At 52.4% G+C, this 16,354-nt stretch overlaps 1 protein-coding gene across 12 annotated transcripts in view; it reads left to right on the top strand.

Annotated features, from left to right (window-relative positions):
• The window catches only part of LOC147100184 (rho guanine nucleotide exchange factor 12-like), a 278,585-nt gene that overhangs the window by 109,370 nt on the left and 152,861 nt on the right, over positions 1-16,354 (top strand). For 10 of the 12 annotated variants that reach the window (XR_015073688.1, XM_085967601.1, XM_085967606.1 and 7 more), the window contains 5 exons: positions 329-403; positions 1,782-1,901; positions 2,269-2,329; positions 10,760-10,845; positions 11,849-11,995. Coding sequence is in view for 11 of the 12 variants with exons in the window: in XM_085967601.1 (XP_085823727.1) it covers positions 329-403; positions 1,782-1,901; positions 2,269-2,329; positions 10,760-10,845; positions 11,849-11,995 (489 nt within the window). In the remaining variant the exon portion in view is untranslated. The remainder of the gene's footprint in view (positions 1-328; positions 404-1,781; positions 1,902-2,268; positions 2,330-10,759; positions 10,846-11,848; positions 11,996-16,354) is intronic. The other 2 variants (XM_085967602.1, XM_085967596.1) reach the window with 1 other exon arrangement.

Genomic DNA, 16,354 nt, shown 5'->3' with positions numbered 1-16,354 from the left:
TCGCTCCCCCTCTGCCCCGCTCGCTCCCCCTCTGCCCCGCTCGCTCTCTCTCTCTCTCTCTGTCTGGCTCGCTCTCCCGCTGTCTCTCTGTCTCCCTCTCTCTGTCTCGCACGCGCGCTGTCTCGCTTATGACATATAGATAGATATTATATTATATTTCAATGTGTGCATCTCTATGTTTCTGTTTCTGTGTCTGACTTTGTGAATAGCAATATTTCCTTTTATCAATTGGATAGTTTTAATGAGTGCCGTCCAGCAATGAGTGACCAGTAATGATCCTGACTCTCTCTCTCTGCTCCACCCTGACCCCCCCACCCAACCGAACCAGGAAGACAACATTGTGCACAACCAGAAGCTGGAAATCCTGCGGAACATGCTGGGCACAGAGATACGGCAGCTGGAGGTGGGTCTGACAGTCCAGGCCACGGCTTGTGCTTTAACAGAAAAATGGATAAAATTGCGGAATCTGATCTAATTTCATCAAACACTCCCAGGGCAGGTACAGCACGGGTTAGATACAGAGTAAAGCTCCCTCTACACTGTCCCATCAGCACTCCCAGGGCAGGTACAGCCCAGGTTAGATACAGAGTAAAGCTCCCTCTACACTGTCCCATCAGCACTCCCAGGGCAGGTACAGCATGGGTTAGATACAGAGTAAAGCTCCCTCTACACTGTCCCATCAAACACTCCCAGGGCAGGTACAGCCCAGGTTAGATACAGAGTAAAGCTCCCTCTACACTGTCCCATCAAACACTCCCAGGGCAGGTACAGCACGGGTTAGATACAGAGCAAAGCTCCCTCTATACTGTCCCATCAAACACTCCCAGGGCAGGTACAGCACGGGTTAGATACAGAGTAAAGCTCCCTCTACACTGTCCCATCAAACACCCCCAGGGCAGGTACAGCATGGGTTAGATACAGAGTAAAGCTCCCTCTACACTGTCCCATCAGCACTCCCAGGGCAGGTACAGCCCAGGTTAGATACAGAGTAAAGCTCCCTCTACACTGTCCCATCAGCACTCCCAGGGCAGGTACAGTACGGGTTAGATACAGAGTAAAGCTCCCTCTACACTGTCCCATCAAACACTCCCAGGGCAGGTACAGCACGGGTTAGATACAGAGTAAAGCTTCCTCTACACTGTCCCATCAAACACTCCCAGGGCAGGTACAGCCCAGGTTAGATACAGAGTAAAGCTCCCTCTACACTGTCCCATCAAACACTCCCAGGGCAGGTACAGCACGGGTTAGATACAGAGCAAAGCTCCCTCTATACTGTCCCATCAAACACTCCCAGGGCAGGTACAGCACGGGTTAGATACAGAGTAAAGCTCCCTCTACACTGTCCCATCAAACACTCCCAGGGCAGGTACAGCACGGGTTAGATACAGAGTAAAGCTCCCTCTACACTGTCCCATCAAACACCCCCAGGGCAGGTACAGCACGGGTTAGATACAGAGTAAAGCTCCCTCTACACTGTCCCATCAAACACTCCCAGGGCAGGTACAGCACGGGTTAGATACAGAGTAAAGCTCCCTCTACACTGTCCCATCAAACACTCCCTGGGCACTGTACCAGTTCTGATTCCAATCACCTTGTTGTCTCTTTGTGTGAGACTGCCAGTTTTCTGCCAGTTGGGGATGGTTTTGGGCTGTGACACCTGCCCGGAATTGGGTAGAGACCCTGCCCATTTGCCATGCCTTCTATTGGGCCTGATTCAGTCCAGGTCACAGCATTGAATCAGTCATTAGACCAAGGTGCTGATTTATGCTTTTTTAAAACAGCAACTTAAGGAAAAGTACATGAGAAACCCATCGCAGCAGGTGCTTCGAGATCAACAGGAGGTGGAGAAACACATTCAGCAGCTGCATGAGCAACTCAGCAAAGCTACAGGCTCCTCACAGGTAGGAGTCTCTTGTACACACTCTGGAGTAAGAATTATAGAATGGTTACAGCACAGAAGGAGGCCATTTGGCCTGTCAAGTCCGTGTCCGCTCTCTGCAAGATCACTTCAGCTAGTCTCACTCCCCTGCAAATTTTTTTCCTTCAGAGACTCTTATACACGCTCGTGCTAAGAGTCTCTTATACACGCTCTAGGGTAAGGGTCTCCTAAAGTCACCGGGGTATGGTCCCTCGATTAGCTGCATTTCTGTGAATGAGCTCCCTCGGCCTCTGTCACCAGACAGTCCGAACCGTGCCTCCGTGCTGCTGTTTGTCTCCTGTACTGAATTTCTATATACCTGGCTTTAATTTTAGTTTTGTTTCCTTCAGGACGGCTCAAATTCTGGACGACTTTCAGAAGTATTAACGATTGTTGAAAGACTGACTGAAGGTGAGGATTTAGATGCTGCTTAATGCATTACTGCGAAGTGACTGTCAATACATCCCTCTCTTGACCCCACACGCCCCTCCCCTCCCCCGCACGCTCGTGTCTCCTGCTTGGGTATAGATTCCACAGACATGCCCAGGCTCAGGGCATTGAGGCTGAGTCCAGTGGCCTTAGAGTGCTGGCTAAGATCTGCTAACGGCCCAGACCGGGGAGCGATGCTGGGACACTTCTGATCCTAGGTGACACCACATGGGGTGAGACCCTCGGCAGTGAGCTGCTGGAAGATCCTCTCTGTTTTTTGTTAAGTGTGAGCAGTTGCTCTCTCTCTCTCTCACTAACAGTCTAAAAGTGATGGTTTGAGTCCTGCTGACAGCAGCCCCGACCGTTCCCAGATGTCTGATGTGGCAGAGCAGGAAATGTTGGAAATCTTGTGAAAGGTATTTCTTGTGCTAATTTTTCAAGGTGACAAATAGAAATGAAATGGGCACTAGGAGTGAGATTGTGTGACAGCCACATTCTTAATCTCTCTCTGTCTTACTCATGCACCCATTCTCTCTCTTTCGTTCTCTGTATTTCTATCTGTCTCTCACTTTCTGTTGCAGGTTTTTTTGGGAAAGAGCACGCAGTAACTCATAGAAGTGTAGAAAGCAGAGGAGCGGGCCACTGCCCATCAAGCCCTGCTCTAATCCCACTCTCCTGCTCAGTCCCCACACACTTTAATATTCCTCTTTATCAAGCTGCTATTTAATTCCCTTTCAAAAGAATTTATGAACTTTGCTCCCAGAATGGTTTTTGGGTGCAATCCCACATCTAATCCTCCCCCAATGTTTTGCCACCTCCCTTTAATCACTTTGGTGATTAATGTAAATCTGTGCCATTTGCTTACCGAGTCACCGACCAGTGCAAACAATCTCTCACCTAACATTTTGGCAAAGAAATGGACTCGGTCTAAAGGTAAATCTAGAGAGAGGAAAGGTAGTGGAAATCTGTGAATGGCTGACTGGTGGACAATCTTTGGGTAAGGAGATTGCTGGTAACACCAGTCTGCGCTTGAACTGGTGCTGATTCTGCTGGAAGAGGTGAGCGGAATTGTTTGAGTTTGGTGCCACCTCCTGGAACCCGATTTAAGAAGATAATTTGCTGCCTGGGACTCGCTGCAGTTCACCCTTTCCCTTCGCTCTGTGGGGATTGCAGGTGATGCCTTTGTTTAAGCACAGTTGCTTGTTGACTGTTTCCTAGCTTGTTCTGAACCTTTCATAGAAACATAGAAGATAGGAGCATGAGTAGGCCATTCGGCCCCTCGAGCCTGTTCCACCATTTAATGAGATCATGGCTGATCATCCAAATTCAGTACCCTGTCCCTGCCTTCTCCCCATATTCCTTGATCCCTTTAGCCTTAAGATATATATCTCCTTCTTCTTGAATATATTTAATAAGTTGGCCTCAACTGCCTTTTGTGGTAGAGAATTCCACAGGTTCACCACTCTCTGGGTGAAGAAATTCCTCCTCATCTCTGTCCTAAATGGCTTACCCCTTATCCTTAGACTGTGACCCCTGGTTCTGGACTCCCCCGCCATTGGGAACATCCTTCCTGCATCTAGTCTGTCTGGTCCTGTTAGAATTTTATAAGTTTCAATGAGATCCCCTCTCATTCTTCTAAACTCAAGCAAATATAAGCCTAATCGACCCAATCTCTCTTCATACGTCATTCCTGCCATCCCAGGTATCAGTCTGGTGAATCTTCGCTGCACTCCCTCCATGGCAAGAACATCCTTCTTCAGATAAGGCGACCAAAACTGCACACAATACTCAAGGTGTGGTCTCACCAAGGCCCTGTACAACTGCAGCAAGACATCCTTGCTCCTGTACTCGAATCCTCTCGCTATGAAGGCCAACATACCATTTGCCGCCTTAACCGCCTGCTGCACCTGCATGCTTACCTTCAGCGACTGGTGCACAAGGACACCCAGGTCTTGTTGCACTTCCCCTTTTCCCAATCTATTGCCGTTCAGATAATCTGTCTTCTTGTTTTTGCCACCAAAGTGGATAACCTCGCATTTATCCACATTATACTGCATCTGCCATGCATCTGCCCAATCACTCAACCTGTCCAAATCATACTGGAGTTTCTCTGCATCCTCCGCACAGCACACACGCCCACCCAGCTTTGTGTCGTCTGCAACCTTGGAGATATTACATCTAGTTCCCTCATCTAGATTATTAATATATATTGTGAATAGCTGGGGTCCTAGCACCGATCCCTGCGGTACCCCACTAGTCACTGCCTGCCACTCGGAAAAAGACCCGTTTATTCCAACTCTTTGCTTTCTGTCTGCCAGCCAGTTCTCTATCCAAGTCAGTACCTTGCCCCCAATCCCATGTGCCTTAACTTTACACGCTAATCTCTTATGCGGGACCTTATCCAAAGCCTTCTGAAAGTCCAAATACACCACATCCACTGGTTCTCCCTTATCTATTTTACCAGTTACATCCTCAAAAAATTCCAGTAGATTAGTCAAGCATGACTTACCTTTTGTAAATCCATGTTGACTTTGTCCGATCCTGTCAGTTTTCCAAGTGCTCTGCTATTACATCTTTTATAATGGACTCTAGCATTTTCCCCACTACCGATGTCAGGCTTACCGGTCTATAATTCCCCGTTTTCTCTCTACCACCTTTTTTAAACAGTGGGGTTACATTAGCTACCCTCCAATCCATGGGAACTATTCCAGAGTCTATAGAATTTTGGAAGATGACCAGCAATGCATCTACTATTTCTAGGGCCACTTCCTTAAGTACCCTAGGATGTAGATTATCAAGCCCTGGGGATTTATCGGCCTTCAATGCCATCAATTTCCCTAACACCACTTCCCTACAAATACTGATTTCATTCAATTCCTCCCTCTCATTAGACCCTATGTTCCCTGACATCTCTGGAAGGTTATTTGTGTCCTCCTTTGTGAAGACAGAACCAAAGTATGTATTTAATTGGTCTGCCATTTCTTTGTTCCCCATTATAAATTCCCCTGATTCTGACTGCAAGGGACCTACGCTTGACTTCACCAATCTTTTTCTCTTCACATATCTAAAGAAGCTTTGACGTCAGTTTTTATGTTCCCTGCAAGCTTACTCTCATATTCTGTTTCCCCCCCTCGTAATTAATCCCTTTGTCCTCCTTTGCTGAATCCTAAACTGCTCCGAATCCTCGGGTTTGCTGCTTTTTAAGAACATAAGAAATAGGAGCAGGAGTGGGCCATACGACCCCTCGGGCCTGCTCCGCCATTCAATAGGATCATGGCTGATCTGAATCCAGACTCACGTCCACTTCCCTGCCCTCTCCCCATAACCCCTAACTCCCTTATCTGCTAGGAAAATGTCCATCTCCATCTTAAATCCATTTAATGTAGCAGCTTCCACAGCTCTCTGGGGTAGCAAATTCCATAGATTTACTACCCCCTGAGTGAAGAAGTTTCTCCTCATCTCAGTTTTGAAACGGCAGCCCTTTATTCTAAGATTATGCCCCCTAGTTCTAGTCTCACCCATCAGTGGAAACATCCTCACCGCATCCACCCGACCAAGCCCCCTCACAGTCTTATATGTTTCGATAAGATCGCCTCTCATTCTTCTGAATTCCAATGAGTAGAGGCCCAACCTACTCAACCTTTCCTCATACGTCAACCCCCTCATCTCTGGAATCAACCGAGTGAACCTTCTCTGAACCGCCTCGAGAGCAAGTATATCTTTTTTCTTAAATATGGAAACCAAAACTGCACGCAGTATTCCAGGTGTGGCCTCACCAACACCCTGTATAACTGCAGCAAGACTTCCCTGTTTTTATACTCCATCCCCCTTGCAATAAAAGCCAAGATTCCATTGGCCTTCCTGATCACCTGTTGCACCTGCATACTAACTTTTTGTGTTTCTTGCAAAGGACCCCCAGATCCTTTTGTACTGTAGCACTTTGCAGTTTCTCTCCATTTAGATAATAGCTTGCTCTTTGATTTTTTTCTGCCAAAGTGCATAACCTCACACTTTCCAACATTATATTGCATCTGCCAAATCTCTGCCCACTCACTTAGCCTGTCTATGTCTTTTTGCAGGTTTTTTATGTCCTCCTCACTCACTGCTTTCCCTCCCATCTTTGTATCGTCGGCAAACTTGGATATGTTGCACTCGGTCCCTTCCTCCAAATCGTTAATATAGATTGTAAAGAGTTGGGGTCCCAGCACTGACCCCTGCGGAACACCACTAGTTACTGATTGCCAGCCCGAGAACGAACCATTTATCCCAACTCTTTGTTTTCTGTTAGATAGCCAATCTTCCACCCATGCCAGTATATTACCCCCAATCCCGTGATTTTTTTTATCTTGATCAGTAATCTTTTGTGTGGAACTTTGTCAAATGCCTTTTGGAAGTCCAAATACACTACATCCACTGGTTCCCCTTTATCCACCCTGTATGTTACATCCTCAAAGAATTCGAGCAAATTTGTCAAACATGACTTCCCCTTCGTAAAACCATGCTGACTCTGTCCTATTAAATTATGTTTATCCAAATGCTCTGTTACTGTTTCCTTAATAATGGACTCCAACATTTTGCCAAACACAGATGTTAGGCTAACTGGGCTATAGTTTCCAGCTTTTTGTCTACTTCCCTTCTTAAATAAGGGTGTTACATTAGCAGTTTTCCAATCTGCCGGGACCTTTGCCGAGTCCAGGGAGTTCTGGAAAATGATCACCAATGCATCCACAATCCCTACCGCCACTTCTCTCAAGACCCTAGGATGTAGGCCATCAGGTCCGGGGGATTTATCCGCCTTAAGTCCCATTATTTTACTGAGTACCATCTCCTTAGTGATTTTAATCGTGTTTAGCTCCTCGCCCCCCCCCCCCCCATTGCCCCCTGTTTGTCCAGCGTTGGGATATTTTTAGTGTCCTCTACTGTAAAGACTGATACAAAATATTTGTTCAGCGTCTTTGCCATCTCCATGTTCCGCACCACTAGTTTCCCGGTCCCATTCTCTAAGGGACCAACGTTCACTTTAGCCACCCTTTTTCTTTTTATATAGCCGTAGAGACTATTGCTATCTGTTTTTATATTTTTTGCTAGTTTACTTTCATAATCTATCTTCCCTTTCTTAATTAATCTTTTAATTATTGTTTGCTGGCTTTTAAATTCTTCCCAATCTTCTATCCTCCCACTAGATTTGGCTAATTTATATGCCCTTGTTTTCAGTCGAATACAATCCTTTATTACTTTACTAAGCCACGGATGGCTGTCTTTTCTTTTACTCCCCTTTTTCCTCAGTGGAATATATTTATCTTGAAAGATGTGAAATATCTCCTTGAATGTAGACCACTGCTCTTGTACCGTCTTACACTTTAATCTGTTTTCCCAGTCCACTTTAGTCAATTCTACTCTCATACCTTCATAGTCTTTATTTAAGCTTAGTACGCTGGTTTGAGATCCAACTCTCTCACCCTCAAACTGAATTTGGAATTCAACCATATTATGGTCACTCATTCCAATGGGATCCTTTACTAGGACATTTTTTATTAATCCTGTCTCATTACACAGGACCAGATCTAAGATTGCCTGCCCCATGGTTGGTTCAGTTACATACTGCTCAAGGAACCTGTCCCTAATACACTCTATGAACTCTTCCTCAAGGCTGCCATGCCCAATTTGATTAGTCCAGTCAATATGAAAGTTAAAATCCCCCATGATTATAGCTGTTCCCTTATTACAAGCCCCAACTATTCCCTGATTTATACTCCGACCAACAGAGTTGCAACTGTTAGGAGGCCTATAGACTACGCCCACTAGTGACTTTTTCCCCTTATTATTCCTTCTCTCCACCCAAACTGTTTCACTATCCTGATCCTTTGACCCAATATCATTTCTGACAATTGCAGTGATTCCATCCTTGATTAACATAGCAACCCCACCTCCCTTTCCTTCCTGTCTGTCCTTCCTAATTGTCAAATACCCTTGTATGTTTAGTTCCCAGTCATGATTATCTTGCAGCCATGTTTCCGTAATGGCCACCAGATCATACCCATGTGTAGTTATTTGTACCGTCAACTAGTCAATTTTGTTACGAATGCTGCGTGCATTCAGATAAAGAACTTTCAAATATGTTTTGTGACAATTTATTCCTGCTTTTACCCCCTTTACTATTCTACCTTTATCTTTATACATTCTGTCCCTTCCTGACACTCTCTGGTTTTTAATTCCCCCACTGCTACCTTGCTCTATTGCCTTCTCCGCTGTCATTTTTATTTTTCGCTCTCTTAAAACCTCCCCCCCACTAATTAGTTTAAAGCCCTCTCTACAGCCCTAGTTATTCGATTCGCCAGGATTTTAGTCCCCGCACTGGCCAAATGAAGTCCATCCCAACGGAACTGCTCTCTCCCGTCCCAGTACTGATGTCAGTGTCCCAGGAAGCAAAACCCATTTCTCCCACACCAATCTTTGAGCCACGCATTTAACTCTCTAATTTTATTTACCCTAGCCAAATTTGCACGTGGCTCAGGTAGTAATCCAGAGATTATTACCCTTGTGGTTCTGCTTTTTAATTTGACCCCTAGCTGCTCAAACTCCCTCAGCAGAACCTCCTTCCTTGTCCTATCTATGTCGTTGGTACCAACATGGACCACGACAACTGGATCCTCCCCCTCCCACTCCAAGTTTCTCTCCAGCCCAGAGGAGATGTCCTTAACCCTGGCACCGGGCAGGCAACACAGCCTTCGGGACTCTCGCTCTCGGCTGCAAAGAACTCTCTCTATCCCCCTAATGATACAATCCCCTACCACTACAACATTTCTTTTAACTCCCCCCACTTGAATGGCCCCCCGCTCCACGGTGCTGTGGCCAGGTTGCTCATCCTCCCCGCAGTCCCTGTTCCCATCCTCACGGAGTAAGAGCCTCAAACCTGTTGGACAAGAGCAAGGGCTGCAGCTCCTCCAACACTACCTCCTGGGATCCCCGTACCTGCCTCACTTCTAGTCACACCATCATGACCCTGGCCACGGACTACATCTGAATTAATTAATCTAATTGGTGTGACTGCCTCCTGATACACAGAGTCCAGGTAACTCTCCCCCTCCCTGATGTGTCTCAGTGTTTGAAGCTCGGACTCCAGCTCTTCAACACGGAGCCGGAATTCCTCGAGCAGCCAACACTTACTGCAAATGTGATCACCGTGAGCATCAATGGTGTCCACCAGCTCCCACATATTGCAGCAGCAACACATCACCTGATCTCCCATTCTATGTAATTAATTAAATTTATTAATATTTTTAAATACCCTCTGCCCCGATTCTAGATGATGAATATCGCACCTTAGAAACTATAAACCACAGAGTTTAAGCTTAAAAAAGAGAGAAATACTTACCAACCAATCACTTATCACTTTTTTGGCCAATTTATATGTCCTCTACTTGGATCTTATGCTATTCCTAATTTCCCTTATCAGCCACGGTTGAGTCACCTTTTTAAAATTTTTATGCCAAACAGGGATGAACAAATTCTGTAGTTCATGCGATCTTTAAATGTTTGCCATTGCCTATCCACCGTCAACCGATTAAGTAACATTCCCCAATCCATCCTAGCAAACTTGCGCCTCATACCATCGTAGTTTCCTTTATTTAAATTCAGGACCCTAGTCTCTGAGTCAACTACTTCACTCTCCATCTTAATGAAGAATTCATCATATTATGATCGCTCCTCACCAAGGGGCCTTGCACAACAACATTGCTAATTAATCCTTTCTCATTACATAACACCCAGCCTAAGATGGCCTGATCTCCAGTTGGTTCCTCGACATATTGGTCCAGGAAACCATCCCGTATACACTCTAGGAATTCCTCCTCCACAGCATTGTTACTAATTTGGTTAGCCCAATCTATATGTAGATTAAAGTCACCCATGATAACTGCTGTGCCCTTATTGCACGCGTCTCTGATTTCCTATTTAATGCTATCCCCAACCTCCGCATTACTGTTTGGGGGGTCTGTATACAACTCCCACTAACGTTTTCTGCCCCATGGTATTTCTCAGCTCTACCCATACAGATTCCACATCATCAGAGCTAATATCCTTCCTTACTATTGTGTTAATCTCCTCTTTAACCAGCAATGCTACCCCACCTCTTTTTCCTTTTTGCCTGTCCTTCCTGAATATTGAATACCCCTGGATGTTGAATTCCCAGCCTTGGTCACCCTGGAGCCATGTCTCTGTAATTCCAATTACGTGATATCCGTTTACATCTATTTGTGCAGCTAATTCATCCACTGTATTACGAATGCTCCTTGCGTTAAGACACAAAGCCTTCAGGCTTGTTTTTTAAACACTCTTCGTCCTTTTAGAATGATTATTTACTGTGGCCATGTTTGATTTAAACCCTTGATTTCTCTGCCGTTTGTTTATCAGATGGAGGAGACTGGGAGCATGAGCTGCCATCCCAGAGTGAGAATATGGGAACGGATCGAAGCCGGATTTCATTCAGCCGTGCGGAGGTGAGGTCTGCTGGACCTTAGCCCAGTGAACTTGTAACTTCTGCCGTTCCATCAGTGTTAAACCAATTAGTGTTTTAAAGTTCTTATTAATGATGAAATGCTAATATTTAACCCTAAGCATGTTTTGCTGGAAAGTTGATTGTGGTTAGAATGTGCAGTTTGTGCTGCTGTCACACAAACCCCGGGGTCTGTTAGTGTGGAGAGATTATCCATCAGTCAGGCACCAAACCATTTTATTACCTAGATTTTTAGAAATATTTTACGAGGTAAAAGTTAGGTGGAATAAACTGCCCCTGGAAGCTCATAAACCCCCAAGCCTCGCCTCCAAACCCAGAGAGACGCACATTTTTCCAAGGGATTTTCCTGGTCAGTGGTAATGTTGCCTTATTCATCAGTGAGTGTCTGACTGTCAACGCTGCAGCCTTGTCGTTGGATGGCCTGTCTGCAGCTTCCTGTCCTTGCCTGGCTCATCGGTGTTTAACCCGGAAGCCTCGGGCCACATTTAAAGTTGCAGTCCATGTTCCCAGGCTGGTGGAACAGACCTCGATGTTCTGATTTATCAACCAGTGTGACAACAATGTTATTAACAGCCCTTTCCAAACTTCCAGGCTCACCGAATTCAAACAGGGCAAGTAGGAAACCAGGAGCAGAGCTACCTCGCAGGGGCTCGGTGTGTAGTTCAGATTCCTCTCTCCAGTTACAGACCGACTGCAGGATGTTAGAAGGCGGTTCACCACCACCTTCTCGAGGGCAATTAGGGATGGGCAATAAATGCTCAGCGACGTCCACATCCCAAGAACGAATGGAAGAAATGCAAATTGTTGTTGCATGGCTTTCTGTGAATCTGTTGCTAAAGGCTGCCTGAGGCCATACGATGTGGGTTTAAAGTACATTTGTTGCTCTGGGTGTTTTGTGCCTGACTGCGTGGGGTTTTGTTGTTTATTTCTGTGCTGTCCAGTTTGACATGACATGATTTGATAGAATCTGAATGTGTTTTTTTCAGTCTACAATAACCAGCCCATCTCCCCCAAGTGACGGCCACTTTCACCGAGACTGTCTGAGCAGCAGCCCCAAGACCTCCCCGAAAGATGCCAGCAGCTTCTGTGAGAATATGGAAGTTGATGAAAACCAGGACTGGGTACGGTTTAGGGTCAGTCTGACCATCAGTACGTTTCTGTAGCGTCTTTCACTGCTCTTGATGAGGTTGGGAATGTTCCCAAAATTCATTCGAATTTGCCTCCTGTCCCTTCAGATAAAAATCTAAATTGCAGTGAACATTTATCCTTGAAAAGAATTCCTGTTTACTTTACAGCTGTCGATAGAAATTTTCTAAATGTACATTTCCAGCGAGTTGCTGAGGGTTTAGTTTCGGTGTTACATGGTGTGAAGGATATTGCCACAGAGCGTGTTATCAGAAAGCAGTGACATTGTGGACAAGCACAGGCAGAGCCGCCGTGCCCCGTGTAGGGGGTGTGTGAGGGAGGGGAGAGAGAGCCGCCCCGTGTAGGGGGTGTGTGAGGGAGGGGGAGAGAGAGCTGCCCCGCCCTGCCCCAGGAGGTGTGTGAGGGAGGGGAGAGAGAGCCGCCCCGTGTAGGGGGTGTGTGAGGGAGGAGAGAGCCGCCCCGTGTAGGGGGTGTGTGAGGGAGGGGGAGAGAGCTGCCCCGTGTAGGGGGTGTGTGAGGGAGGGGAGAGCCGCCCCGTGTAGGGGGTGTGTGAGGGAGGGGAGAGAGAGCCGCCCCGTGTAGGGGGTGTGTGAGGGAGGGGGAGAGAGAGCCGCCCCGTGCAGGGGGTGTGTGAGGGAGGAGAGAGCCGCCCCGTGTAGGGGGTGTGTGAGGGAGGGGGAGAGAGCTGCCCCGTGTAGGGGGTGTGTGAGGGAGGGGGAGAGAGAGCCGCCCCGTGTAGGGGGTGTGTGAGGGAGGAGAGAGCCGCCCCATGTAGGGGGAGGGGAGAGAGAGCCGCCCCGTGTAGGGGGTGTGTGAGGGAGGAGAGAGCCGCCCCGTGTAGGGGGTGTGTGAGGGAGGGGGGAGAGAGCTGCCCCGTGTAGGGGGTGTGTGAGGGAGGGGGAGAGAGAGAGCTGCCCCGTGTAGGGGATGTGTGAGGGAGGAGAGAGCCGCCCCATGTAGGGGGAGGGGAGAGAGAGCCGCCCCGTGTAGGGGGTGTGTGAGGGAGGGGGAGAGAGAGCTGCCCCGTGTAGGGGGTGTGTGAGGGAGGAGAGAGCCGCCCCATGTAGGGGGAGGGGAGAGAGAGCCGCCCCGTGTAGGGGGTGTGTGAGGGAGGGGGAGAGAGCTGCCCCGTGTAGGGGGTGTGTGAGGGAGGGGAGAGAGAGCCGCCCCGTGTAGGGGGTGTGTGAGGGAGGGGGGAGAGAGAGCCGCCCCGTGTAGGGGGTGTGTGAGGGAGGGGAGAGAGAGCCGCCCCGTGTAGGGGGTGTGTGAGGGAGGGGGGAGAGAGCCGCCCCGTGTAGGGGGTGTGTGAGGGAGGGGAGAGAGAGCTGCCCCGCCCTGCCCCAGGAGGTGTGTGAGGGAGGGGGAGAGAGAGCTGCCCCGCCCTGCCCCAGGAGGTGTGTGAGGGAGGGGAGAGAGAGCCGCCCCGTGTAGGGGGTGTGTGAGGGAGGGGGGAGAGAGCTGCCCCGCCCTGCCCCAGGAGGTGTGTGAGGGAGGGGGAGAGAGAGCTGCCCCGCCCTGCCCCAGGAGGTGTGTGAGGGAGGGGAGAGAGCCGCCCCGTGTAGGGGGTGTGTGAGGGAGGGGGAGAGAGAGCCGCCCCGTGTAGGGGGTGTGTGAGGGAGGGGGAGAGAGAGCCGCCCCGTGTAGGGGGTGTGTGAGGGAGGGGGAGAGAGAGCTGCCCCGCCCTGCCCCAGGAGGTGTGTGAGGGAGGGGAGAGAGAGCCGCCCCGTGTAGGGGGTGTGTGAGGGAGGAGAGAGAGAGCTGCCCCGCCCTGCCCCAGGAGGTGTGTGTGAGGGAGGGGAGAGAGAGCCGCCCCGTGTAGGGGGTGTGTGAGGGAGGAGAGAGAGAGCCGCCCCGTGTAGGGGGTGTGTGAGGGAGGAGAGAGCCGCCCCATGTAGGGGGTGTGTGAGGGAGGAGAGAGCCGCCCCATGTAGGGGGTGTGTGAGGGAGGGGAGAGAGAGCCGCCCCGTGTAGGGGGTGTGTGAGGGAGGAGAGAGCCGCCCCGTGTAGGGGGTGTGTGAGGGAGGGGGAGAGAGCCGCCCCGCCCTGCCCCAGGAGGTGTGTGAGGGAGGGGGGAGAGAGCCGCCCCGTGTAGGGGGTGTGTGAGGGAGGGGAGAGAGCCGCCCCATGTAGGGGGTGTGTGAGGGAGGGGAGAGAGAGCCGCCCCATGTAGGGGGTGTGTGAGGGAGGGGAGAGAGAGCTGCCCCGCCCTGCCCCAGGAGGTGTGTGAGGGAGGGGGGAGAGAGCCGCCCCGTGTAGGGGGTGTGTGAGGGAGGGGAGAGAGCCGCCCCGTGTAGGGGGTGTGTGAGGGAGGGGAGAGAGAGCCGCCCCGTGTAGGGGGGGTGTGAGGGAGGGGGAGAGAGAGCTGCCCCGCCCTGCCCCAGGAGGTGTGTGAGGGAGGGGAGAGAGAGCCGCCCCGTGTAGGGGGTGTGTGAGGGAGGGGGAGAGAGAGCTGCCCCGCCCTGCCCCAGGAGGTGTGTGAGGGAGGGGAGAGAGAGCCGCCCCGTGTAGGGGGTGTGTGAGGGAGGGGGAGAGAGCTGCCCCGTGTAGGGGGTGTGTGAGGGAGGGGGAGAGAGAGCTGCCCCGCCCTGCCCCAGGAGGTGTGTGAGGGAGGGGGGAGAGCCGCCTCGCCCCGCCCCAGGGGGTGTGAGGGAGGGGGACGAGCCACCCCGTGTAGGGGGTGTGTGAGGGAGAAGGGAGAGAGCTGCCCCGCCCTGCCCCAGGGGGTGTGTGAGGGAGGGGGAGAGCCGCCCCAGGGGGTGTGAGGGAGGGGGAGAGCCGCCCCGCCTCAGGGGGTGTGTGAGGGGTGGGGGGAGAGCTGCCCCGCCCCGCCCCAGGGGGTGTGAGGGAGGGGGACGAGCCACCCCGTGTAGGGGGTGTGTGAGGGAGGGGGGAGAGAGCTGCCCCGTGTAGGGGGTGTGTGAGGGAGGGGGAGAGAGAGCTGCCCCGCCCTGCCCCAGGAGGTGTGAGGGAGGGGGGAGAGCCGCCTCGCCCCGCCCCAGGGGGTGTGAGGGAGGGGGACGAGCCACCCCGTGTAGGGGGTGTGTGAGGGAGGGGGGAGAGAGCTGCCCCGCCCTGCCCCAGGGGGTGTGTGAGGGAGGGGGAGAGCCGCCCCAGGGGGTGTGAGGGAGGGGGAGAGCCGCCCCGCCCCAGGGGGGGTGTGAGGGGTGGGGGGAGAGCCGCCCCGCCCCGCCCCAGGGGGTGTGAGGGAGGGGGACGAGCCACCCCGTGTAGGGGGTGTGTGAGGGAGGGGGACGAGCCACCCCGCCCCGCCCCAGGGGGTGTGAGGGAGGGGGACGAGCCACCCCGTGTAGGGGGGGGTGTGAGGGAGGGGGGAGAGAGCTGCCCCGCCCCGCCCCAGGAGGTGTGTGAGGGAGGGGAGAGTGAGCCGCCCCGTGTAGGGGGTGTGTGAGGGAGGGGGAGAGAGCTGCCCCGTGTAGGGGGTGTGTGAGGGAGGGGGAGAGAGAGCTGCCCCGCCCTGCCCCAGGAGGTGTGTGAGGGAGGGGGGAGAGAGCCGCCCTGTGTAGGGGGTGTGTGAGGGAGGGGGAGAGAGAGCTGCCCCGCCCCGCCCCGCCCCAGGGGGTGTGTGAGGGAGGGGGGAGAGCCGCCCCGCCCCGCCCCAGGGGGTGTGTGAGGGAGGGGGGAGAGAGCTGCCCTGTGTAGGGGGTGTGTGAGGGAGGGGGAGAGAGAGCTGCCCCGCCCCGCCCTGCCCCAGGGGGTGTGTGAGGGAGGGGGAGAGCCGCCCCAGGGGGTGTGAGGGAGGGGGGAGAGCCGCACCGCCCCGCCCCAGGAGGTGTGTGAGGGAGGGGGGAGAGAGCTGCCCCGCCCCGCCCCAGGGGGTGTGTGAGGGAGGGGGAGAGCCGCCCCAGGGGGTGTGAGGGAGGGGGAGAGCCGCCCCGCCCCAGGGGGTGTGTGAGGGAGGGGGGAGAGCCGCCTCGCCCCGCCCCAGGGGGTGTGAGGGAGGGGGACGAGCCACCCCGTGTAGGGGGGGGGTGTGAGGGAGGGGGGAGAGAGCTGCCCCGCCCTGCCCCAGGGGGTGTGTGAGGGAGGGGGAGAGCCGCCCCAGGGGGGTGTGAGGGAGGGGGACGAGCCACCCCAGGGGGTGTGAGGGAGGGGGAGAGCCGCCCCGCCCCAGGGGGTGTGTGAGGGAGGGGGAGAGCCGCCCCAGGGGGTGTGAGGGAGGGGGAGAGCCGCCCCGCCCCAGGGGGTGTGTGAGGGGTGGGGGGGCGAGCCGCCCCATGCCAGGGGGAGAGTGACCCCGGGCTGTACTGGGCAGCACCAGAATGGCCTCGCCAGTGCCTGGGAGCAGCCCCCTGCTCTCAGCCTGGGAACAAGAACAAGGTCTCTGA

Source organism: Somniosus microcephalus, chromosome 26 (assembly GCF_052327205.1).
Source record: "Somniosus microcephalus isolate GS21.2 chromosome 26, FLI_Smic_1.0, whole genome shotgun sequence".
Taxonomy (NCBI): Eukaryota; Metazoa; Chordata; class Chondrichthyes; order Squaliformes; family Somniosidae; genus Somniosus; species Somniosus microcephalus.
This window is presented reverse-complemented; position numbering and strand designations above follow the sequence as displayed.